This window comes from Diadema setosum, chromosome 14 (assembly GCF_964275005.1).
Source record: "Diadema setosum chromosome 14, eeDiaSeto1, whole genome shotgun sequence".
Classification (NCBI taxonomy): Eukaryota; Metazoa; Echinodermata; class Echinoidea; order Diadematoida; family Diadematidae; genus Diadema; species Diadema setosum.
In genome coordinates, this window is record NC_092698.1 from 38,759,699 (window position 1) to 38,784,616 (window position 24,918).

The 24,918-nt window shown below is 37.2% G+C and overlaps 2 protein-coding genes across 2 annotated transcripts in view; one reads left to right on the top strand and one right to left on the bottom strand.

The window, feature by feature from the left end:
* The window catches only part of LOC140238348 (aromatic-L-amino-acid decarboxylase-like), a 30,681-nt gene extending 27,977 nt beyond the window's left edge, over positions 1–2,704 (top strand). Inside the window, exons 14-15 of the mRNA XM_072318281.1 lie at positions 2,016–2,234; positions 2,316–2,704. Coding sequence (XP_072174382.1) covers positions 2,016–2,234; positions 2,316–2,704 — 608 coding nt within the window. The remainder of the gene's footprint in view (positions 1–2,015; positions 2,235–2,315) is intronic.
* A 5,465-nt stretch (positions 2,705–8,169) lies between these two features.
* The window catches only part of LOC140237975 (pyruvate dehydrogenase (acetyl-transferring) kinase isozyme 2, mitochondrial-like), a 35,240-nt gene continuing 18,491 nt past the window's right edge, over positions 8,170–24,918 (bottom strand). Inside the window, exons 5-12 of the mRNA XM_072317904.1 lie at positions 24,497–24,617; positions 23,355–23,441; positions 22,433–22,510; positions 21,539–21,615; positions 20,110–20,211; positions 18,320–18,433; positions 16,982–17,095; positions 8,170–12,520 (exon numbers count right to left, since the gene is read on the bottom strand). Coding sequence (XP_072174005.1) covers positions 12,377–12,520; positions 16,982–17,095; positions 18,320–18,433; positions 20,110–20,211; positions 21,539–21,615; positions 22,433–22,510; positions 23,355–23,441; positions 24,497–24,617 — 837 coding nt within the window. The 3' untranslated portion in view covers positions 8,170–12,376. The remainder of the gene's footprint in view (positions 12,521–16,981; positions 17,096–18,319; positions 18,434–20,109; positions 20,212–21,538; positions 21,616–22,432; positions 22,511–23,354; positions 23,442–24,496; positions 24,618–24,918) is intronic.

The following is a 24,918-nucleotide window of genomic DNA, read 5'->3' on the forward strand; positions in this document are numbered from 1 at the left end:
TTCTTTTGCTACACATTGTCTGGCTAGAAATCTGTGAAGACGGCCGTGTCATAATTATGATTTTCCGTTAGATGTGTGAATATCCATTCAACGCAACTGGTCAATTAAATTCTACTTTAAAAATAAATAAAATGCAATAGACTGCGCTGATTGTGTCGTAAATATAGGAGTATCTTGTGTTGTTCTGTTTGTTTGTTTTGTACTAGAACGAGATGTTCTCTGCATAATAGGTGCCTACCAAATGGGAGTTTACTGAATATTATCCGTCTTTCAAAAACTGAGATGATAATTATTTTCTTGTAGTACAATACCAGGCGTGCATTTTATGTTTTCCCCTTTTACTGTATATGCAACACCACTAGCACAATCTGTTATTTTAGATTTTTTTAGATGGACATTTAAGATGTCCGTTAGCCATTCCGCTTTTTCCTGCAGAGCAAATCGCTTTCAGCGTGTGAGACTATCTATTCATTCATGCGTGTTGGTGTTTTATGTTCATTTTTATTTTTCGTATCTCCTAACTTTCTGAGAAACTGCTTCATCAGTCTTTCAGTACATAAGTCATTTCTGGACGTGTGAATTTGATTTTTGGAAGACGAAAATGTTCTTCAAGAACTTGCAATAGTACTTATAAACAAGGAAATGATGCTTCAACAGGAATATACATGTATGTTTCACTTTCAGGTCTTTCTTACTCGCTACTCTTGGCCATATCATATATCATATACTGTATATGCATCCAATTTAAAGGTACCTTAAAAGCAATGAAAAGTAACAAACCGTCTAGAAAGTTAACGCCCCTAATGAAAATGACAATGATAGTGATGATGATAATAGTTCTTTAGCAATGTACTGAACATAATGGTAATAGTGATGACAACGTTGATAGTAATAGCAGATTTTGTCAGTTTTTTTTTTCCATTAAAATGTCGAGTGTTCATGAAATGAAATCGATCATCGATTATTCTCGTTCTCAGTGTCATCGCAACAAGACATTCAATGTTAAACTGACAGGTTCGGGAGATATGCAGCATCATACTTTGTTAATTTGTTACATTTTCAGTTTTATATTAAAGGGTGTGTACAGTTCTGGTCGAGGTGAGGATTTAGCTTTTAATGTTTTGCGAGATATTCAGAAACCACTCTATGAGATGTCAAAGAGCATGCAGTTCTAAGGGGTATCAAAAGTTTATTCGATGAAAATCGGTTTTGAAATGGCTGAGATATCCACAAACAAGGTGAAACAAAGAGATACTAATAAAGTTGTGGCATGTCGCCTTTAATTATTAGCACTTTTTTGGATATCTCAGCCATTTGAAAACCAATTTTCATCAAATAAACGTTGAATCCTTCCTAAAATTACATGCTCTTTCATATTTCATAAGAGGCTTTTCATTATCTCACTTAGGAATGTTCAAAACATGAATCCCCACCTCAACCAGTACTGTGCAGTCCCTTTAAGCACCATTTCATTGCCTCTGCAAGCACTGCATTGGTGCACCATGAAGTTTCGTGGTTGTCGTGTTTGTGTCCACGTGATTGTAAAATCTAGGTTGTTGTTTGTTTGTTTGTTTGTTTGGTTGGTTGTTTTTTTTTTTTTTTTTTTTTTTTGCTTTTACAGAATCCTGCAATATTGACTCATTTATTTTGCAACACTGTTTCTTCAACCCACGTGTGCTTTATAGATGCAAATGATAGTGAATCTAGATGCTGACCTCGTGTCTCGTATGCATTTCGTTGCACTGATTCTTAAATAAAACCTTTACAAAACTGAACTGAAACTTATTTGGGGTAGAATCTTTACCCTCTTCATTGGTACTTGTACTTTTCCGGAAAGCGAGGTTATTCAAGATGCAAAAGACCACAATCGATTACAAACAAACACGCGTGTACACACATACTCTCACAAACACGAGATAAAGAACACACACGGAACATCTCCGGAACTATGAGAAGAAATTAAACATTGTCCATCATATTCATACTTGTATTGATGTCCTCATCTACACGCACAGGGCGCGAAAGGAAGGGCTGCCTCACCAAGCTACTAAACTACCGGAAGAAGCTGGGTCGTCGCGCAATGTCCGAAGAAGCGGAGGGCTATGGCTACCCTTTCAACGCCTACTACAGCTTCGAAGATACCTCCAGTGGTTTGCCGTCCCCCTGTGAAGATGACCCGGGCTTTGAAATCGACGATGAGGTGTTTGGCAGCAACAATCACATCCAGAATGGCTGTACCGGCAGCGAGGAGGCTCAGGAGGAGCACGAGGAGGAGGAGGAGGAGGAGGAGGAGGAGGGGGAGGAGGAGGAGGCAGATCACAAGGAAGAAAACCATGACGAAGAGGCTAAACTACCCACTGGCCCTGGAACAGACGACACCGGCGACAATGCCACCAAGGACAACGAGAGAGAAGAAACCAATCCTGAGGTACAAAACACCGACCAGGACCTCGACCACAAGCTGCAGCCGAACGACATGGAGAATACCAACGCACTTCACACCAAGCTAGAGTGCGTGACGGCTAACGGCCAAACCCAGCCTGTTTCCATGGGAACGGAGAAACCCGTCAACGTTGGGGTGGCCAGCAAAGGCCGTTTCGGTGCGTTGAGTCAAACGAAAGAGAGCACATACAACGGTGTGGTTAACATCTGCCACTATCGCTCGACCAAGGGCTCCGTGGTGAGCCAGGGGGACGGGGAATAGTCCTGAGTGCAGAAAACATTGCTATCAGAAATCATTATTTGGAAGGGAAATATTTATAGATAGACATAGAAACTAACAAATATTCAATGTGCTACTGTAATCTCTTAGTATATCTACGAGCAAGATTATAAATTTACTTATTGCATGTCAACCCGAATAGTTCTATCATGTCACTATTATCAACTTTGTGTCTAGCGTCCCTTGTGCGCTCCCTTACACAATGATTTTCCAGCCTGTATTACACACTGTAGTCTCTGATGGCCACTGTTGCCAGTTGCGTGAAACGTCTGTTCTTATTTATTTATGAAACGTAACAGTCAAATATAACTTGGTTTTAACTAATGAAAATTTAGCACCTAGGAATTACATTTTATTTCTACATTTTGAGTTCAAACTTAATTTTTAAAGAAAATATTCAGCAGGGCCAAATTTATTACAAACAATTACAAACTGTTTACCAATAATCAATTGCTAGTAAGTTTGCCAGTACGTTTACCTGAATGGCGTCTGTATAGTTTAAATAACTCGGTCACACAGTAACACTTGAACGAGAATAAACTTGGATAGCTTAGACAAATTTGCAATAAAGATATCCTTTAGTTTTATAAATAATACGAGATGTTTAGTTGGATGGAAGCACTATAGTCATCCTGTATGTTGAATGTTTTCCTCGGTGAAATGGTGAATGATATCATAATTATGTATTACTTACTTTATCAGAATTATTGCTTAATATTAGTCACTTCAGCTATCAAGCCAGAGTACGTTTACCCTACCACGGTAAGATTTTCAGCTAATTTATTTCCACGCTACTTTGTTTAAAAGCAAACAAAGTAGACCTAATTCAGACGGAGTAGTTTTGAATTGAGGAAGAAACATTTGCACCAATCTAGCTACTCTATACTACCCGACTTAGGCATGTTAGGCATTTTCAGAAGATACATAAAGGCTTAACAACAGGTTCAAATGGGCTTTAAAGATATTTTGGGTACCACATGAAAATGTCGAATACAGTGCTAACTGCGATTCAGATATTTGTAAGAAATCAGAAATATGTCAGTCAAATTAAACATTGGCTGTGGAGGAGAGCAAAATTTAAAGTATTTCTCCTTTCTGCCTGTTCACGTTCTCTCTACGACCGTCGAAGAGCAACTGAGAAAATTCTGTACGTTTTATCTCCTTATCAGTGTTAGGTAGAACAAAGTAAATGATAAAGATTGATTGCTAAGGAAACAAACACTAGCGTAGGGCTAACATTGATCCTTTGTTTCCTAACAAAATGTTTTACGAGAGAACTACCAGTGAAATGGATATTGGGAACTTCGAATCAACTTGACTAAAAGGATACAAAAAAAGAAAAATATATGATGAGTAATAATTGAGTTCAATATATGTTTCAAAAAGGGAGAATACACTGAGGGCCTCATGTTCAATACTAGGATCATACTTCAATATCATGATTTGCAGTTGTGCTCTGACGCTTCAAATCTGTTCAATTTTGTTAATTAAAAAAAAAATCAGACAAGAACAAGTTATTAAAGGAGACCTCCGGGTGATTCTCAGATTTTTACATTTGTACAACTATGAATTAGTTATACTGAGGACAGAGTTTCAGAATTTGTGATAATTGGGATGAAGAATAAGAATATTTTCAAAAAATAGAACAAATTGCAATGAACAAGGATGATGACATGGCAGAGTCACCATAAGAATGCATGAGTTGGGGCTCAAGGAAGCAGAACTGAAGAAGAAGGCATGCATAGATTATAGACAGGTGAACTCGCAAGCAATTAAGCGGTATTGTTATGGAATTACACTGCTATCATTTCTGAAATATGTGAACCTTCTATGTCATCATCCTTGTTCAGTGTAATTTGTTTAAGGTTTTTCAAAGTATTGATTCTCTGCTCAAGAACCACAATAAATTCCACAAGTCTATACAGGGAGTTATCGATTTATGTACTACATGATGTGAAATTATGAAAATTGTCTGGAATGTCCCTTTAATTCTTGCGATTATAGAGACAAAATTCTAGTATTAATGATCTACTAAGCCAATGGTTAATACTCGTAAGCTAAGTAAAGATGTGTGTGTATGAAAGGCATTCAACCACATGGACGTAACCAGAAAAGGGCTAAAATAAAGTTCACTTTAGTATATCAGATACATTGGCGTAGTTACGAGTAATTTTTATGGCTAGTAAAATGTACCAATACCTGGAACACTCTACCAAAACTCCGTCTGTGTGATACAGAAGATACTTTGAAAAAGGAACTTAAAGACAAACTGTTCAAAGCATGATTGAGATGTCATCGTTTATGTTGTAACGACGCTCTGATCAGTTGCCTGTAAGAGCGCTTGGTAAGAAACAGTTATTTATTGTTATTATTGTTATTATTATTATTATCATCATCATCATCATCACCATCATCATCAATGATCGTACTACAACCAGATAAAGGGATGTTGTGGTTGGACCTTGGGTCAATAATTTCATTATTTATCCAGCAACTTTATGAATAATGTGTGACACATCATGGGAGCTGGTCGCCTTTGAATGTTTCTACAGATAAATGGCGGTACATAAATGCTGCTATATAAACATCGTTTCATCATCATTATCATCTCACATTCTTCCTCTTCCCCCTTTTTGTCACTTCCCTCCTATAACCTTCCTCCTATCACAAGGCAGATACACAGATACCTAAACAATGAAAACACTCCGTCAAGCTTGCTTTCCATTTACAATTTCTTAGCAGACAATGATGGCACTTTAAAACTCAAATACAGCTTCATGCTGATTACAATAAAGAACATTTTATTGTCATTCAAAAGGTACAACATTGAATTTCCTGTTATAACACAGCATGAATATGAATGCTGGCATCTCCAGAGAGAGAGAAACAATTTTTATTTCATCTTGCAATATTTGATGAAATGTGTTTGACAGTACATTATATCTGTGTCGGTTGTAGAAACAAAAGAGACTATAAGCGTATTGTTCTTATCTTGCACACATTTTGAAAACTTTTCCAGACAACTTTCTTCAGTATCTGATGTAAAATCTCAAAGACGCAATCAGATTGTTGAAGTAAAAAGGCCTTAGGTCTGTATCAGGACTTTTGTGGGAATTAAACAAGACTAAAAAAAGAAATTAGACGAGAAGATCTCTTGTATCCATATTGCTGTAAAAGAAAAAAAAAAATATAAGAACCAAAGCTTAAATGTACCTCAGCAATTACATCTGATGTTTTCCATATTCAACTGCAGCATACTGTTACTATCAGGACTAACTTCCTGTACATAATTTCTTCTTCTCAGTTCAGTCATCCCCAGAATGTGAACAAGAAAAGAATGAACACACATGTGTAACAAACATCATGGGCAGTACATGTTTGTTATGATGACAGAAGACTCAAAATTAAAAAAGGAAAAAAAAAATCCACTGAATGTGAACATCACCATGCATGCACATCATGAACATGGATGGCAGGTAGACGTTTTGAAAAGAGACAAAAACAGCAGCTTTATCCTACATTGCCATAGTGACACATTCATTATGACCCTTGAGTACTGCTACAAGTTTGTTTGTACTGATAATACTTGGCGGCACTGTGTATATCACAGTTACATGTACTCCAAAAAACATAGCTGCTGATACATGCAATAAAAAGGAAATATCAAAATTACAAAGACTTAAATTGTGCATTTAAAACACGGATTCTATTTTACATAGTTTTGAAAATGAGTAGCTCAATGACCTAAATTCAATTGGCACTCTAACAAAATAGTGAGGAAAACTGATTGGTACTTCGAAAGAGTTGTTTGATATGACACTTACCACCAATATGTATTCAAAATATATTTACCATAGTGAAGATTAGATGTGACTAAACTTTGGTGTTCAGCATTGCTATTTTTCCAAGAGGAAAGAATCGGCTCAAGCACAGCATGGCAGCATGCCTGATTAAAAATGTCTTGCTCATGCACAAAGTGTCTCTCCATTGACCCCTGAGTATGCTTTCTTTGTGTTCAGGATGATCCCTGGGTAAATAACCATAATTATTACGATAATTCATCCTTGTACCAAGACTACTGCACTTGTGAAGGCGACTCTGTGAGGTATCACCGATTATGTATGAAGCATGAAATAGAGAAGAGACAGAGAAAACCCACAGAAGGGGGGGGGGGGGGAGGGGAGGGGGTGTTACGAAAGGAAATATAAAGAGAATATTATATTAGTATTATATCATATAGTATTATATATGTGACCATGCACCTCAAAACGAACATAAAGTCGCACACACTGATTTTGCGTGAGGACTGAAAATAAGTGAAATGGGTCAACCTAGCCGAACTTGACTTTTTCATATTTTCTGAAAGAGCGTGTCTTCTTTTACATTATGCTAAAATTTGGTATCATAAAACGGGCAGGAAAGTGTGTTTTTTTAGCAGTTTATCTCGAACATTTTTGGCAGAATAGTGTGATTAGGTGTGTCTTTAGAATCCCTTTTTCATTTCTGAAAAACCTTGTCCACACTCTTCACTTTCAACTCTAATAACTTTTGAAAGGATAGTGCTACTGCTTTGAAAGTTGGCATTAAGTATTGACAAAATGTGTTAATGAGGTATGCTTAATTTCAATTTAATCTGATAATCCCTTCATTGTTGTTTTTCTGGTGGTTTACTTCCTGTTTTTTGTCCCATTCATCGCACAGCCAGCACGGTTTGGTAAAGATTAAGCGCTTGAATAGACACTGTACTTCAGAGCCTCTTTTCTCAGTTCACACTTTTCCTGAGTTTGTGCTTTCTTTCCAATATTTAGATAGGTTAGCAGAGTCCATTTGATTTGAGTTATACATCATTTTAACCCTAAAGGGGCCGGGCTTTTTTGGCTATGCTCAGGCCGGGGGGGGGGCGGATTCCGCCCCCCCCTGAGATCTCGGCCATCGGTGGCGCGATCGCGATGAAATTTTGCATGCGTGAGACCTGCGTCATAATCTACAAGATTGTGTCATAAGATTTTTTGAAACAATCAATTTCTAATTTTAATTAATTAATTATGCAAATTAAGCTCAAGATCATATTTTAGCCTAATTAAAAGCATTGAGAGTCTAATTTTTGGTCTGTAAATCTGTTGCAGCATATTCAACGATTGTACATCACAAAAACTTCCAAAATTCATTTCAATTCTTATGTATTTTATTGTTTTCAGAATTTCTTATGTATTTCTTTGTTTTTCAACTTTTGTTTTTTCTTTGTTTTTTCATTGGAAATTTTCACTGACCACTTTTCTACCATAATTAGCACAAAACTAATCAATGAAAGTGATTAATTGTAAAAATAATCAGGTTTTTATGACTTTCACGACAGAGCACTGTTTTCCATAGGAAATGTACACAAAATCACAAAATTGTGCCCGTTTTGGGGCGACATTCCGTTACAAAAATGGGCGTGGCTTCGCAAAAATACGCGCGGACGTCGCAAATTTGGTCTCAAAAGTTGCGCGAGACTTGAACAAACAAAGTCAAGAAGCCTCGCGACGAGGCCTTCTCGCGTAACAGAATTATAGCGCGAAACGTCGAGGGGGGGGCGGATTCCGCCCCCCCCCCGGCCCTTTTAGGGTTAAAGATTAAAGTCTGCTCTTTCAGAATATGATCTTAACTAAAAATTCATGTCTGGCGACTTTTTGTTTGTTTTGAGGTGCAGTGTCACATATAATGTTATATATTAGTATTATACACAAATAAATCACACAATTAATGGAAGTATCTCTTCTCAATCCAAGACTGCAACAATTGCTGACATCTTGTAAACCAGTTAAACCCACTGACAGTATGATAATACATGTACAATGCACATCTTATCCCCTTTGAAACACAGGGTCTCACTCTTCCTTCCAATTTAAATAGTCAACACCTTTTTGTGCACTTCATTTTGTTTTATGGCTGTGACATTTGCACAACTCTGAGAGATCACATATTTAGCACAGACCTTGGCACATTAATATCGCTGATTTAAAAGAAAGCCCCAATTTAACAATGTTTCTGGAATCACCAATTTGCCCTAGTCAAAGCCACTCTCTCTTGTTCAAGAAAAAGACATTTTCGAAATGTCACATGGGATGAATGGATGGACAAAGTTATATAGCGGTCACATCAAGATTGTGAGATCATAATGTGTATCAAGGCATTCATGTCACTAAAAGAATAATAAGTGTCTATAAAATTAAATGAGGAAAATATAATAAGGGCTTAAAATGTTATTTCCTCCGAACATTTGTTAAATGTATATGTTTACCTATGAAGGTGTACAGTGGTTAATAGGTTTTTGATCACTTAAAGTGTCCTTTTAAAAAAATTCTCTATCTAATGATACAATTCAGCAGTTTCTAAAATGAATGACTCTCTAAAGGAATGTGAAAGGCCATACAATAACATTCAGTACCACACCCTACTCTGATATAAGAGTTTGACACACTTCTTCCCTACCAGATCATTTCAGTTTAGCTACATTCAGCCAACCAGTCAGCAATGCATGTCAAGCAAAATGTCTTAAGCTCTGAATAAATCCAGGGAAAAATAGAAACGAGCCTGCAGTTATAACCTCACTATATCAAACCAACAAATACACGATAGTTGGGGTGGGGTTTATAATTCAGAATTACCTCACTATAACAGTAATCTTGTTAAAGCCATGCTTGCTTAAAGGTGGCTGTTCTGCTGTAGGATAACACTGCAAAGGTTGGCAACATCTTGTCTAAAAGTAACTCAAAAGTGAGCTGATTATAATACAACTGAATTGTAGCACCACCTTTCCAGTTTGAGGACACTTCGCTCTTTACACTCAGCAAACAAAGAGTGCATAAAAAACGAACAACAGCATGATGAAGCATTTCATTTGAGACTAGACAGAGCAGAGAACACTGAATTACTGTAGTTAGGCTCAAACTGCATTAATGTTTGTAATCAAACTGACTTTTGAGTATCAATATAAGGAAAACATTATAAGCACGCTCAGGATTACATCATTCCAACAGGCAGCAAAGCTCAGCACACAATATCAATCATGAACTGGTGAAAGAACCATCAATCATGTGAGAATTCCCTATCATGATATGACAGGATGAAAACAACACCTCCATCTTATTGCAACATTTCCACACTCAGTGCATTGCTAAGCAGTACTATTGCATCTTGTAATCACCTTGTCTACTCCGAAGCTGAACTACAACAACAGAGTGTGATTCTGTGAGTTTCTCAAGTTCACAAATTTCAGTGAAATCATTCATGAAAATAAACTAGAAACAGAAGAAAATTATGATCATATGTGCTCAAAGACATTTAAACGTAACTACAGCAATTCGACTCCAGCACGCAGTTGACTTTCAGATGCCTCCAATCTATCACGCATTCACTATACATGTATAAGCCATAAGTATGTGGCTCCTCATTTGCCTTTGAACAAAGGTCATCCATCTTGACCACTGACCAAGGATTGACCGTATCTGTACTCATGAATTATTTCCCATTTCATTAATGTCCATAAGACAAAAATCACATATCACTGGATTTACAAATCTGTAGCCAAACTTCTGTGATGATCTGCTAGTTGTCTATCTAGTCAATGCATCTACAGCTCATGCAGTATACCAAACCAAGTTCTCAGGCAATCTGCAGAACTGTTCCTCTTGAATCCCAGAAAAGAGACATGGCACAAAGAGACTGACGGACATACCACCCCAAAAACGTAATAAATGCCTTCAACACTCTTGGGAAGAGACATAAAATAGATGCTTAAAGTATTTACTCATTGTTCATCTCATATTGGCCCCAATCATCATAAAATCATACATGACACATGAGCAACAAAGCTATCAAATAGGATTTCTTCAAGATTTTTTTTTGTTTTGTTAATCTATTGAGGCAAAAATTCTATTAACAGAAAAAGAGAAAACTCTAGAATTTCTGACACCTTGTAGCTCATATACAGACTACAATGTTTTCTCCATATATCAATGAAGAGATGACCTCCTACTGCACTTTCTTTTTTTTTTTTTTTTGTCAAATGGCACAGACACCTTGGTGATTTCTTTATCAACTGGCACAGATAGCCTGGAAACTATATGTCAATAAACAAATATTACCCCCCCCCCCCCCACCTCCGTTTTGTGGCCATAACTTTTCTGTTGGCCTTAGAAACATTGCTACAATTGAATGGGCTTGCTACCTTGTACAACTACGTCCAGTTTGGATGGACAACTGAGAAATAATGAAAAGCTTGGTACGCAAAGGGATAATACATTGGTAGCATAATAACCTACTACATTGGCAATCAGTAGAGTACAGGTATATTTGGAGGTTGAAATAATGATGATTTGCTTACAATGCTTGTGTAATCTGTAAAGAATAATACAAAAGGAATGTGTGTTACTCAAAAAGTTTGCCTGGAACAATTTCATTTGAATAAGCCATGTATTAGGACTTTAATACCAACCTGTGTCTCGTAAAAGAGCAAGATAAAGATTGTCCAAACGTGAGAGACGTAAAAAAAAAAAAAAAAAAACACTCAGTAAGTGTAGAATTCCTGATCTTCTCATTTGTCTCACAAATTTTGCTGTAAAACATGAAGAGTAAACATGCAAAAACTTCCAACTGTAGTACCAAAAGTCTCCGTACTAACAGATAATCAAATCCTATCAAATTCATCAAATTATCACTCTTTCCTCTTTGTTAATGCCCACATAACTAGCTGCAATTTGATCGCCACTGATACTGATACTGTACACTCATAATTTACAGCATGTTGACAGATATTTGTACTACATAAATGTATAATTAAAATCACATATTTACAATGCTCTCTACTTAAGAGCAAGCAAGTAAAACTGGCAACATACTCCCAAGAGTAAAACCACATAACTAACAAAAATAGATTTCAGAAAATTGATGATGAGACTGCATTGATAAAACCCACAAAATATAAAGTCAAATCAAATTTTCAAGGATAAACCTTAACTTTCAGCAGCCACATTACCTCCTCCACTTAATACCATTTCCACCATTGGCTAAATAATGATGACATTCTATCAGACATCATAAACTATACTAACTTTAGTTGAATTTTTTTTCTCCATTGATACCAGTTCATGTCAAAATATAAACCAGTAGACCAAAGACTGAAATCCCAAAACTGACCATTATGTTGAAGGACTGTCTACAGTCAAGCTGTGATACTAACATTGGGAACACACTTGTACATATGTAACATAAGCTTTATGTAAGAAGACAAGACCAAGTCTTGAAACCAGAGTTAAGTTTCTACTCAGGGCTCCAAACATGACACAAACACATTTGTAAGCTTTGGTATGCAAGTTTGTCACAGTGCCTTTTTATCCACAGATGTTTGCACGATGAATTCATTTTTATTTCTTCTCTCTGCTATCAAGATCAGCTCAGCAGTACAAGTGTTCTGAATATGACTGTCCCTGGAACTCTAAATCTTCTGTGATTGGCAGCTTCCCATCCGCTTGCCATGACAAATTATGTTTCTCACCACTCTACCATAAGTGGCCAACATAGAGTCAGGCTTTTTTGTTTACGTATTTCAGATCCAGTAGAAATCACAGACATCTGAAATTGAGTTGAGACAATGAGAGCACAGGTAGGACCCTATTTCCCATATCGTCGAGTTGTGTAGTTTCGGATGAAGTAGCCTGGTGTACTCCAGTCACTGGCCGGTGTTGGTGTCTTGTAGTAACGTGAGACAGCACTGTTATAGATGGGCAGTAGTTCTGATGCCTCACTGGACAGGACCTGTATGGGTTTGCACACATAAAATGGATCCCTAGTAAGGTATGTCAAGCTAAAATTGTAACACTTTGCATATTATGTGTGTGTGTGTGTGTGTGTGTGTGTGTGTGTGCATATAATTATGTTGGTGTGTCCCAGTTTGGCCATTCATGTGTTCATGCTTTTAAAGAACAACTGATGGTGTACACACCTGCTTTGGATTTAACAAACACTCACTATGGACAATCTTGGAGGCTGGAAAAGCACAAAGGCTAATGATCATGTAGACATTGGAATTCACAAGGCCAGACATCAGTACATGTATACACTATACCTAATTCCCTGGGCTTTTTCAATATGTATCTTTTATGTTCACCATTAGGTGCTTAGGAATGAAATACATATAAAACTTACAAGATAGATCAGTCAAAGCTTTAGAACTTTTCAAATATGTGACCGCCCAGCTAAAAACCCACAAAAAGTAGGTCAACATTAACTTCTACTCTTCTAGTACATTGTTTAATCAAGACAGAGCTCTAAGATTTCAAACGATATATAACTTTTTAAAATTGGACCATCCTAATTGACAAAAATTCAAAAAAAAGTGATCAAAATAAGAGAGTTAGGAGGTGCAATTTCAATGAAAAGGGAGAAAACGGGATTTAAAGACTTGGATTGCTCAAGTGTGCTGTGCAGAAGTATCGATGAAAACATGTCCTATTTCACAGTAAAAGCAGTTTCTGTATGAAAAGGAAAATACATGGACAACAAAAATTGCTAATACAGTTCGAGCTCGATTATCCGGCCATGTCGGGACCAGCGCTCATCCGGATAAGCGAATTGGCCGGATATGAGAGACACAATGTTAACAGTGGCGGATCCACAGGGGGGGCGCAACCGGCGCACACCCCCCCCCCCTTTATTTTTCGTTAAAAACAAAAGAAATAAAAAGAAAAAAAATGAAATGAAACCCGGAAGTGGCACCAGAAATATTAATCATGCCCCCCTTTACAGAATTCCTGGATCCGCCCCTGGTTAATGTATATAGCTGCCGTCCCAGTGCACTGGCAGCTAGGCAGGTAGTGTACCCCGCAACGGTGGTGTAATCTATGCTAGCCTGCGCAAAATTGTAATCTCTTCTTCACAAAAATAAAGTATATACTATCTTTATGTGAAAATCATACATGTTTTACCTCATTAGATATTGAGAAACCTATCATGCATATCTTATGAAATTAGTGAAATAGATCCATGAAAGTCACTGTTTTTTCCCAATTTTTGGATAAAAAAAAAAGTCCTTCACTGAATGAACGCGTCCGGATAATAAGAGATTTCCGGATAAAAGGAGGCCGAATAATCGAGGTCAAACTGTATCTTGATCTCAGTTTAATTTTAAGTCACCAAATTTTGACAGTAGGCAAGAGAAAAGATTACTCTCCCAGGTAAAGACAAACTTACAAATCTTGAGTCGGTCACCACGAGTGACATATTTTGGGTCAATATCAGAGAATTGTTATTGGCTGTGACTTTTCGTGGGTTTTGAGCTGGATGTTCACATATACTCATTTTACTGCACATGACTTGATGTGATATCTGGTCTTCACATGATTCTATTTATTTGTAATATTTTTCTCTCATTCATGAAGGAAACATTGAGGTAATTTACAAAAGCTGACATCGCAAACAAGTAAAAGAAGTAAACAGTTCAATCCATCAAGCCACTTTACAGTGGTTTATACATCGAGTTGGCAATCATGCTAAAGCGGATTCAGCATTTCACTTATGAAAGCCTACAATACAAACCTTTCACCATTTTTTCTCTTCTATCATATCCTAATCAAATGATATTAATGGCGAAATGCTTCCTTCTTTAACCCTATTTTAACTGGGCTATTTGAGACTAAGTTTTTACTGGGGGGGGGGGATCAATTTGAACCCCCCCCCCCCTTCAGATCTCGGCCGCGGATCGCGTGATTGCCGCGAAATTTTGCCTGAAGATAGAGCCAGATGTCAACTACAAGATTACATGGTCATACAATAGAAAAAAATTGGCTTTCTATTTTTAGTAAATTAATTATGCAAATTTACGCATGAAATCATATTTTCACCTATAACTCCATTAAAATGACTGATGGATCACTAAATTTTCGTGTCAGAGTTCCTAAAGACACGTCAAACAATTTTCTTGTAAAAAAATAGCAAAATCAAAATCAGTTTCTTTTGTTTTTATTGTTTTGTTAATTTCTTATGTATTTCATTGTTTTTTCGACCTTTTGTTTTCAACTGTTTTTTCGCCAAAATTTGTTGCAGGCACTTTTCCAAGCTTATCTACATTAGAATTGATTAATTTCAATGGTTAAAAGTTAAAATAATCTCATTTATATCAATTTAACAAAAAAGCACATTTTGCATTGGATTTGCACATGATATCATGAATTTGAGCCGTTTTCGGGTTGACATGCATATGCAAAATGTTACGTAACTTCAGAACAGAGTACCGGACGTCACAAATTTGGTCTCAAAATATGCGGGAGACTTCAATGAAAAAAGTCATGAAACGACGCGGCAAAATCTTTGCGGAATCGTGACGCGAAATGTCGAGGGGGGTCAATTTTACACCCCCCCCCCCCCCCCCCAGTTGGAATAGGGTTAAAACGTATCATACAACCACCGACTTTGCCAAGATTAATCACACTGAGCCAGTTCAATGAACTTGCTTATTTAACATTTCATAAACAAGAGTATCTATGTTCTCAAATGTTTGCATGTTACTATTTCCACAATGTTTCAGCCAAGTGTGAAAAATGTGAGATTTTTCAAGCTACTAAATATTTCATGTTAACAGCAGATTGCTGCACACAGTCTGGCTCCCCAAGTGCTGATCCCCATTGCAGTAGTTTGTCTTGTTTGTTTTTTAAACCCAAGTAATTACAACAAGGCAAGTGCCAAATTGTGTCTCGCCCATTCGCATACAAGGAATTAATATTTTTTATAACCCCCAGAAGTTAATTGACCTGCTTATGACCTTTGACCTTGTGGTGACCTTCAACACCCCAAGGGACATTAACTATCCAAGTTTGGTCACAAATGGACAAGGGGATCAAAAGTAATGAGCTATAATCGAAATGCACCATAAAAACTTAACATTGGGCCCTAAAAATTTGTTGACCCCTTTTTGTGACCTTTGACATTGTGATGACCTTTAACTCCCCAAGGGACATCTACCCTCCAAGTTTGGTCACAAACGGACATAGGGATCAAAAGTTATGAGCCACAATCAAAACGCGCTCTAAAAACATAACATTGGGCCCTAAAAGTTTGTTGACCCCTGTATGTGACCTTTGACCATGTGACGACCTTCACCTCCCCAAGGGACATCTTTCATCCAAGTTTGGTCACAAACGGACAAAGGGATCAAAAGTTATGAGCCATAAACGAAATGCGCCCTAAAAACTTAACATTGGGCCCTAAAAGTTCGTTGACCCCTGTCTGTGACCTTTGACCTTGTGGTAACTTTCAACTTCCCAAGAGACATCTACCATCACCAAAGTTTGATTGCCATTGTAGCAACATGTGCTGAGTTACATGTGATAAGAGAGTCTTGCAAGTAAACTTTAACATATGACCTCAAACGACCTTTGACCTTATCATGTGACCTCTTACGGCACCATAACATGAAGGTACCCCCAGTGCATCCATCACCCAAGTTTGATTGTAGCAACATGTGTCGAGTTACGTGTGATAAGAGAGTCTTGCAAGTAAACTTTAACGTATGACCTCAAATGACCTTTGACCTTATCCTGTGACCTCCAAAGGCACCATAACATGAAGGTACCCCCAGTGCATCTATGACCCAAGTTAGGTTGTAATCCAAGCAACTTATGTGAAGTCATTTGTCAAAAGAGAGTCTTGCAGGTAAACTTTAACATAGAAAAGAGAGTCTTGCACATACTCTTTAATATATATGACCTCAAATGACCTTTGACATCATCACATGACCTCTGACAACACCATAACATGAAGATACCCCTAGTGCTTCTATCACCCAAGTGTGGCTGCCATTGCTGTAACAGTTGCCAAGTTATGCATCATAAGAGAGTCTTGCAGGTAAACTTTAACATTTGTGACGGACGACGGACGGACGACGAACAGACACCATTTGGATCCCTTAGTCTCGCCTTCACCTCCGGTGGGCGAGACAAAAATGAAAACCCTCCTCTTTCTCAGAATTCACATGAGTAATGCAAATCCTACCAGACTCTTGTAAGATCCTAGAGCTTACATGATCTTCAATATCAATGTCATACAGTAGCAAATTTAAATTTGTCTAAGTAACACCATACTAGTCAACATAGACAAATGCGTAATCATATATCATCTGAGGTAGTTATTGAACCCTTCCTAAATCCACAATAAGAACACTTGGTGAAGGGCGAGAGCTGGCCTCAAAGAATTACTATGAAAATCATAGAGCTGCATCATTACCTTGAGGTAGACCACAGCATCAGTGCCATAGCCATCCATGGAGGAAAGAGTCAGGTCGCCATGGAAATACTTGGCATACAGTCTTGAGATGGGCAAGCCATATCCATAGCCAGCCTAGAAAAAGAAGATGATCCAGGTCAGTGATTCTCAATATCTACACATGGCCTGGTTCTCAACCCAACTTTAATCTATAAATGAGAGGAACAAACATTCCCTGGGAAAAAATTAGGAGGGTTTAGTGTTTGTTTGATAATTGTTGTCATTTGACATTATTTTTCTTTACCAATTTAACATATTTTCAACCTTTCATTGCGTTTGAAATTAAGGGAGATCTTTTGAAGTCAGGTTATCAGGTCTATGGACTACCAGTAATGTGATTAAGCAATGATACTGCCTTTACTAATTCAACAAATTACAACAGATAGCAGCTAATTTGTTTGCCGTCCTCTAAGACCCTCTTTAAGACTGTAACATTCCCAATAAAGTTACATCCAGCTTCACAAGCATCCCACTTAGCTGCAAGTCATCTGTTTGGCCGTACCTTCTCAAGCTGTCTGATTGGCTATATTTATGGGTGCAGAAATAGCACCAAAAAGCCATCGCCATCAATTATGATATATTTTTTGTTTTTCTTTTTTAAAATGATATCAAATTGCAAGAGGAGTCCAGTATGCAAGACATGGCTCACAGCACTGAGTTACAGTTTGTGTCATAGGTTCAATAGCAATAGCAATTTTTTAATGTATTCATGTGTAGGTGTTCTTTATGTGCATGGCACATAATGAAGCACATAAACTGTTCTAATGTTAGCCCTGCAGCTATCGGATTTTTTTTTTTCACTGCCTGTTGTAAACACACATTAATGGACTATTTGATCTTCATGCAAATTGCTACTTGCATAATATTCCTAAACATATTTCCATCTCTCTTTCACTCATAAACCATTTTGTCACCTCCAGTCAAATATATCACTCAGCATAGTGTGTTGTGCTTTTACAATAAAAATAAGAATACAAAAACAGCTCAGAATCAAGACTAGGCACGGCTCCACATCTACACATAAGCATAGTGCAATGACACAAAGTGAAGCTAAAGCAACTATAATAGAGACTATGGTTTTCATGTAACATCAGTGGTGGTATTTGCAAACAATAGCAAACCCATTGTGAGAGAAACCTATGCCTAAATCACAGTGAAAAGCAGGCATTGTCATAAATCTTTTTGAATACCCATCTCTGTCTATGTTAGTACCAGCTGAAAAGTTCTCAACATACTATGGGCTAGGGCATGCATGTAATGAGACTTGACTGGATAGCTGCCAAACTCTGGGTGACTTACCAGGGGAGGGATAGTGCTAACACCAGGTTTAGGAGGAGTCGGTGCCGTTGAGTACATATAGTTGAAGAGTTTGTCAATCTCACTCTTCGGGATTCCACCCCCTTCGTCTGTCACCTGCCAAAAACAATGAGACATCTAAGGATTAAACTGTGTTGACTCAACTTTCCTTATAATGAAATGTTTGACCCTGAATGCAAACAAATTAAAACTTGTTTGTGTAGCAGGTGCTGTAGTGATGTTTTGACACAAAAGGTAAGACAAGGATTTGTCTACATCACAATCTATTTAAGTGACCAAAATAACATTGAACTTATAAACCTTCAAGTTATTTATGAAAAAAAAAAGATAAAAAAACCATCTGAAAGTAGGCAAGTATATACTAGCACAGCACAGTGGACTATTCTCAAAATGTATGTTTCTAACTCACTAAAGTGGGCAACAAATACACAGTGTGGTCATACATGACAAGTCATTAAAATAAATCATAACTGAACTTTAACAAATGAATGATTCACTTTCAACATGATATGGAACACTGTACTTTCTTAGAATAGCGCTAGAATGACCACAGGTTCCCCCAGCCCTGTATCTCATTGAAGAAATAACTGAACTTTAACAAATGAATGATTCACTTTCAACATGATATGGAACACTGTACTTTCTTAGAATAGCTCTAGAATGACCACAGGTTCCCCCAGCCCTGTATCTCATTGAAGAAGCAAATCTACATAGTGGAAGAACAGCTATACAGATCTCAGCATCATAATCACAAAAGATATGGAGTGGCTGTACAAGAATTGCTTTTTTAAAATGTACAAGAAAGAGTTAAGGCAAGACTGACAGACATATAAAAGTGTGTGCTTCACATTTTGATTTTATGTTTCCAAGAGCCTGTAAAATCATATATATTACATATAATTCAACTTTTGCAACACATGACTTTAACCCTAAAAAGACTGGGGGGGCCTAAAAGGCCCCCCTCGACATTTCGCGCGATTACTCTGCAACACGCAATGCTCTCGCCGCGATGCTCTATGACTTTTTTCTTTCAAGTTTCCCGCACATTTTGACACCAAATTTGTGACGCCCGGGGGTACGGTTCTGAAGTTACATAACATTTTGTACATGCATGTGAGGCCGAAAATGGCTCAAAAATGTGATTTTGTGTACAAAGTCAATACAAATTGAGTTTTTTCACATGGTTCATATAAATATGCTTATTTTTGCTCTCAATGGCTAAAATTAATTTCTTTTAGGAGTATTATGCTTCAAAAAGTGTCTGCCACAAATTTTGTTTAAGAAAACAACTAAAACAAAAGGTCGAAAAAACAAAGAAATACATAAGAAATTCATGAAACAATAAAATAAATAAGAAATTAATTCTGATACCGATTTTCTTTTCAAGTGCATTTGCTAAGAATGCCACAAAGAATAATTAGACCAAAAATGAGCACTTTTGGAGCTTTATTTACTGATTTAGATCAAAGAGTCTGATTTCTCGCATAAATTAGCATAATTAATCAAAATAAAATAAAAGAAGACTATTATGGAAAATTTAAATATACGATCTTGTAGATGACATCGCACACTACCATTGTGCAAATTTTCGCGGCGATCACGCGATCCACGGCCGAGATCTTAAGGGGGGCCCTTTAGGCCCCCCCCCCAGTCTTTCGAGCTACCAAAATAGCCCAGTCTTTTTAGGGTAATCAATAAAACCACTTCCACTAAAGTGAACATACACTTCCATGTATAAACTCTGATAATGCTTTTTTTTTTTTTCTACATACCTTGATAGTGACGTCTTCCTTGCCTTTGGTCACCAGTATCCTGATTGCTGGATACTCGCTGGCTGATGTACCTCTGTGCTCCATCACTGCACGCATTGCATTCTGGAAGATAAAGTGAAGACAGCAGCCTCTAATATTCAGTCTTTAGGGACAGTAATTTTGAAGCATTTTCTCTTCTTGACCATCATCATCATACACAGGAAACAGATTCTCAGCAGGGTTGTACATGAAAGCTGTCAAATGTTCTGAACAAAGGGTTTTTCTGAAACCACTTCACTATGGTAAATTCAGTGATATAATTTCAATGCCTTGAACTTGATGTGCATTAAGGAAATTGTTGACAATCCTGTACTTTTCTTTCTCATTTTTCTGCAGCAGTTTTTAAGTATCCCTCAATTACAGTTTCATGGTAAGAGTTTTAACAAACTCCAATTGTAATGATCGCAGACAGCCAACAGTTAGTTTACATGAGCTGTGTCAGGATATGGGACACACCTGTGAAAGAGTAAAGATCACTGGTACGTATCTCCTTCCTCTGCCAGCACAATGAACTGATTAGCATTGAAAGATAACCATTTAAAGTACTTGGATAACGTGTAGTGATTATCAAGTGCAACTATTAAACTTTGCATTGGGAAAAAAAAAAGGAATCAGAACAAAATCCAACAATTAAAAGAAAATTCCATCCTGATATTATGTTGCTTTGTATGAAACAAAAATACTACATATAGTAAAAATTTTGAAAAAATGGGCACATAGAAAGAATTATGGATTGTTTAAGTTTAGAGAGTAAGTAAAATGTACAACTGTGTGACGTTATGTTGAGCAGCTCTCCACTTTTTTGAACACAAAAATCTCTCTCATTTTCACTTTCTCACATATTTGAGCACAGATACAACTTATTGACTGAGGATGACAGACAAATATGTATTACTCTTTCTATGTAACCAAGAATAGGCTTGAAAACAATTTTCCAACAATGCAAAATTAAAATTGGATGGAGAGCTGCTTTATACCGGGCCTAAATCACATTGAGTGGCTAATTTGTATTACTCTCCAAACTTTGGCAGTTCATAACTTTTTTGTGTGTGTTTGATTTTCCCTCAAATTTTCATTGATCTATTCCATATCATTACATGATAAAATGGAATTTCCCTTTAAATTTCATACAAAAAGTGTAAACAGCAGCATATTCCTGTATTTATGCAGTACTATATCAACTAAGGTAATGTGGTTTCTTAGCCCTTACACAGCATTGGCTTGACACACAGTCTCATCTCCCATGACACATGACTCAAGCCAAGTTCAGAACCTTCAAAGCTTTTTGATAATCACATGCCTCTATTATGTGTTAGCCTCAAAATGGGTCAGTCCACTCTTTCATATCTCCTATCATTGACCTCAGCCTTAATGTCTGGTTCTCTCTTACCTTGAGAAGCTCAAACATGATGTGGTAGAGATGGGAGGGTACATACACCATGGTGATATTATCACTCTTGTCCCGAGCTGTGTAAAGTAAAACAAAGACCTGACATTATCAGACTTACAATTGTACTCCATGACACTTCACTCTCAAAAGAAGATGGGTTAAATTATCCAAGTTGAGTATTTTGAGCATCAATGCTTGAGTAGAATAGTTGAAGATTCAGAGTTATGCCTTAATCCCTTATCCATTGGGGTATTTTGACAAAAGTTATATCTATCAACAGCCTTGTCATACCTTGTACCAAATAAATCCTGATATTGAATTGACAAAACCAACATAGAATTGATTTGAATACTCCTGATCCTCCTCAGCTGTATCCCTATCAAATATATAAATGATGGTATTATTCTTCATGTTTCACTATGCTTCACAGAGCATTTCATGACTATCACCCTTTCAAAACAAAATGAAACCATATGGACCTCTGGGCATGAAGACAGGTGCAAAACTTGCATACATCACGCCTTTGGCACCGTCAATATAAAGACATAAAAAGACTTCACTGTGAGCTCAAGAAAATTTGACAGGAGCAGATAACAATACATCAAACACTCTAGAAAATCTTTCACAATATTTTCTCATGATATGCCTGTCACGTGCTGTTAGCACATATTTCATGGCCACATTGCTCAACAAGCTATCGAAAAAGCACTCAAACAATGAACACATGTCCTGCCATACAATTGAAAGAAATACAATCAGTATTTCTATATTGTCACATGATCAAAATGCATATATCACAATTTATGATTTTATGTTACATTAATATGACTGCTTGCTATTGGCAGAAAATAAGAGTAAAAGAGGTAGGAAGGTATCTCTTGTTTGTGTACATACCATCAATCCATCTCATGTCGATGTCAGGAGCTGCAAGATAATACTGATCACACAAGAATCTGGCACTCTCGTAGGCATCTGGGTGAAAAGAACCAACAATCATTATATTTGACTCATGACATTTGAACGTACAGTCATGGTAAGTTCACAGCTGCATCTCCATGAGCTTATTTTTTAAGATATTAAAAATGTCAGTGTTACAAACATACAAATCTATCCTCAGCATCATCAGGAACTGCTTTGCAGAAGACTTGCATCATTGCTGTATCCTTTACAAGATTTTTGTCTTCATTCTCTCAAAGTATCAACATTGAGGACATTGGAGAGACAATAGTACTCATGACAATCACAGTGAAGCAAAGTTGATGTCATCTGACTACTGTAAAACAAGGAATATTTGCGTGCATTTTAATTTTGCAAATTTCGCGAGTGCCAACATTTGCGAAATTAAAATGCACACAGAAGTTCTTACCTACACAATATGCATTGGATGCCAGTGGCAATTCGCAAAAATTTCATGCTGCGAGAGAGGCTGTCAGCTCCAATTTGTGAAATTTTCATGCCGCGAGTATATCGCGTTTTACAGCATTACACACTGACACCGAGCATACTACGTAGAAATGTCAAACTCTTCTCTTCATCCTAGCCATGGTTTGCTGTCTTTCTGAGACTATCATTTTGTGAACGAGTAGAACAGTGCCTACATATCACATAATGATTTTTGATGCTGAAGGGAAAAGCAGCAATATTGTTAACATCTCAAATGGTTCAAAATGGACCTAAAATATACCGAACTATTGATTCATCTTAACCTCTCTAAACATATTTATCCAGTGAGTTGTCTACACATGATAGAAAAGGGAACTACAAGCACAAAAATAAAAGAAACATTCATATACTGGAGGAAATGTGATGAGCATACCTCGTATCACTGCTACGACATCACATCTCGGGTCTATACTGCCTATATGCAGAGGGTGTGTCTTGGGTGACCTCCCAAACATCAGAGCTGGATGAGGAATGGAAGAAAAGATTGTGTTTATCAAATCTACGGTCCTGTACCTCCATATACCCAACGCATACCAGTGGCAGATCGGGGGGGGGGGGGGGGGGGGATAAAGAGAAATAAATAAAGAGAAAAAAGGGGGGATAAAGAGAAATAAATAAAGAGAAAAAAAATGAAATGAAACCCGGAAGTGGCACCAGAAACATAAGTTGTGCCACCCCTCCCCCCCCCCCCCCTTTACAGAATTTCTGGATCTGCCCCTGCATACTTGTACAAACAGTCTTTGCTGCTCACTGCTTAGGCACAATTACAACTTGCTCAAGCATAAAAGTATATGTTCCGCGGTTTGTTATGAATACAACACTTTTAAAGGTTGGCCAATCAAAAAGTGAAGGGGGTAGGGTTACCATCACAGTCAGTCCCACTGATTTACCTGTAGCCTACAACTGCATTCCAACAAGGGGGTGCTGCAAACAATACTGTTGCTTCTCATGTGCATTCATTTTTTTTTTCTCTTTGACAAACATGTGATGCCAAATAACAACCCTTTAAAGATACATAGTCTGCTGTATACAGAGCAGTGTGATGATTGGTGGAGAAGTTGAATTGCCTCTTTGATAAACCATTCAAACACAGTAAAAATTCACCATTTCTGCTTCATACACAATTAGAAAACAGTAAACCATAAACACCTGAACATTCACGTAGGTTTTGCTCATTTGCTTATGTAAAATCTTTTCTGAAAGAATGTTTCAGCACTGTATATCATTTTAACAAAATGCAAAATACAATGTGGACTTGAATAGCATCGACATTTTACCCGACATGATTGTGAGTTACTCAAATTAGTTCATTAGCATGGTATCAGTAACTACACTTCTGATCATTCATTACCTACATACAACATCACAATGTGATCCAATATTTTTGCATGAAATATATCACAATGGAAATCCTGTGTATGAATGAGAAACTGAAGATGGCAGTGCCTCAAGTCATGACAAGATGAAGGTAGTATGAGTGAGAAGTGAAGAGAGGGAAGGCCTGTGTCAACTCACTGTGCTGGTTGATCAGCATCCTGATGCCAATACGTGAGATGTAGAACCTGTCTAGGAAGTACTGAATGTTGTTTTCTTCATGCTGATCCACCTTGTAGCTCTCTCTCATTTCAAGTACACCCTGTCAAGGACAGCACATTTATTAGTACATCAATTACAAAACAACCAATGATGTTGTCAATTACCGGTATGGTATTTTTTAGAAGGCTTCATAATGTATCACAATCTTAACTAAAAATTCTGAGATTAATGCTGGGAGAACAAATATTTTCAATACAGCTTGAATGACCTTGCTTGTCCTACACAAATACATTATACAAAGAAGTCAGCAGAAGTACTGTAGCTCAATCATCTAAATTATTTGAAAACTGTGTTCATAGGACTTTCTGTCACCACAAATAAAGCAGTTACTATGACAACAG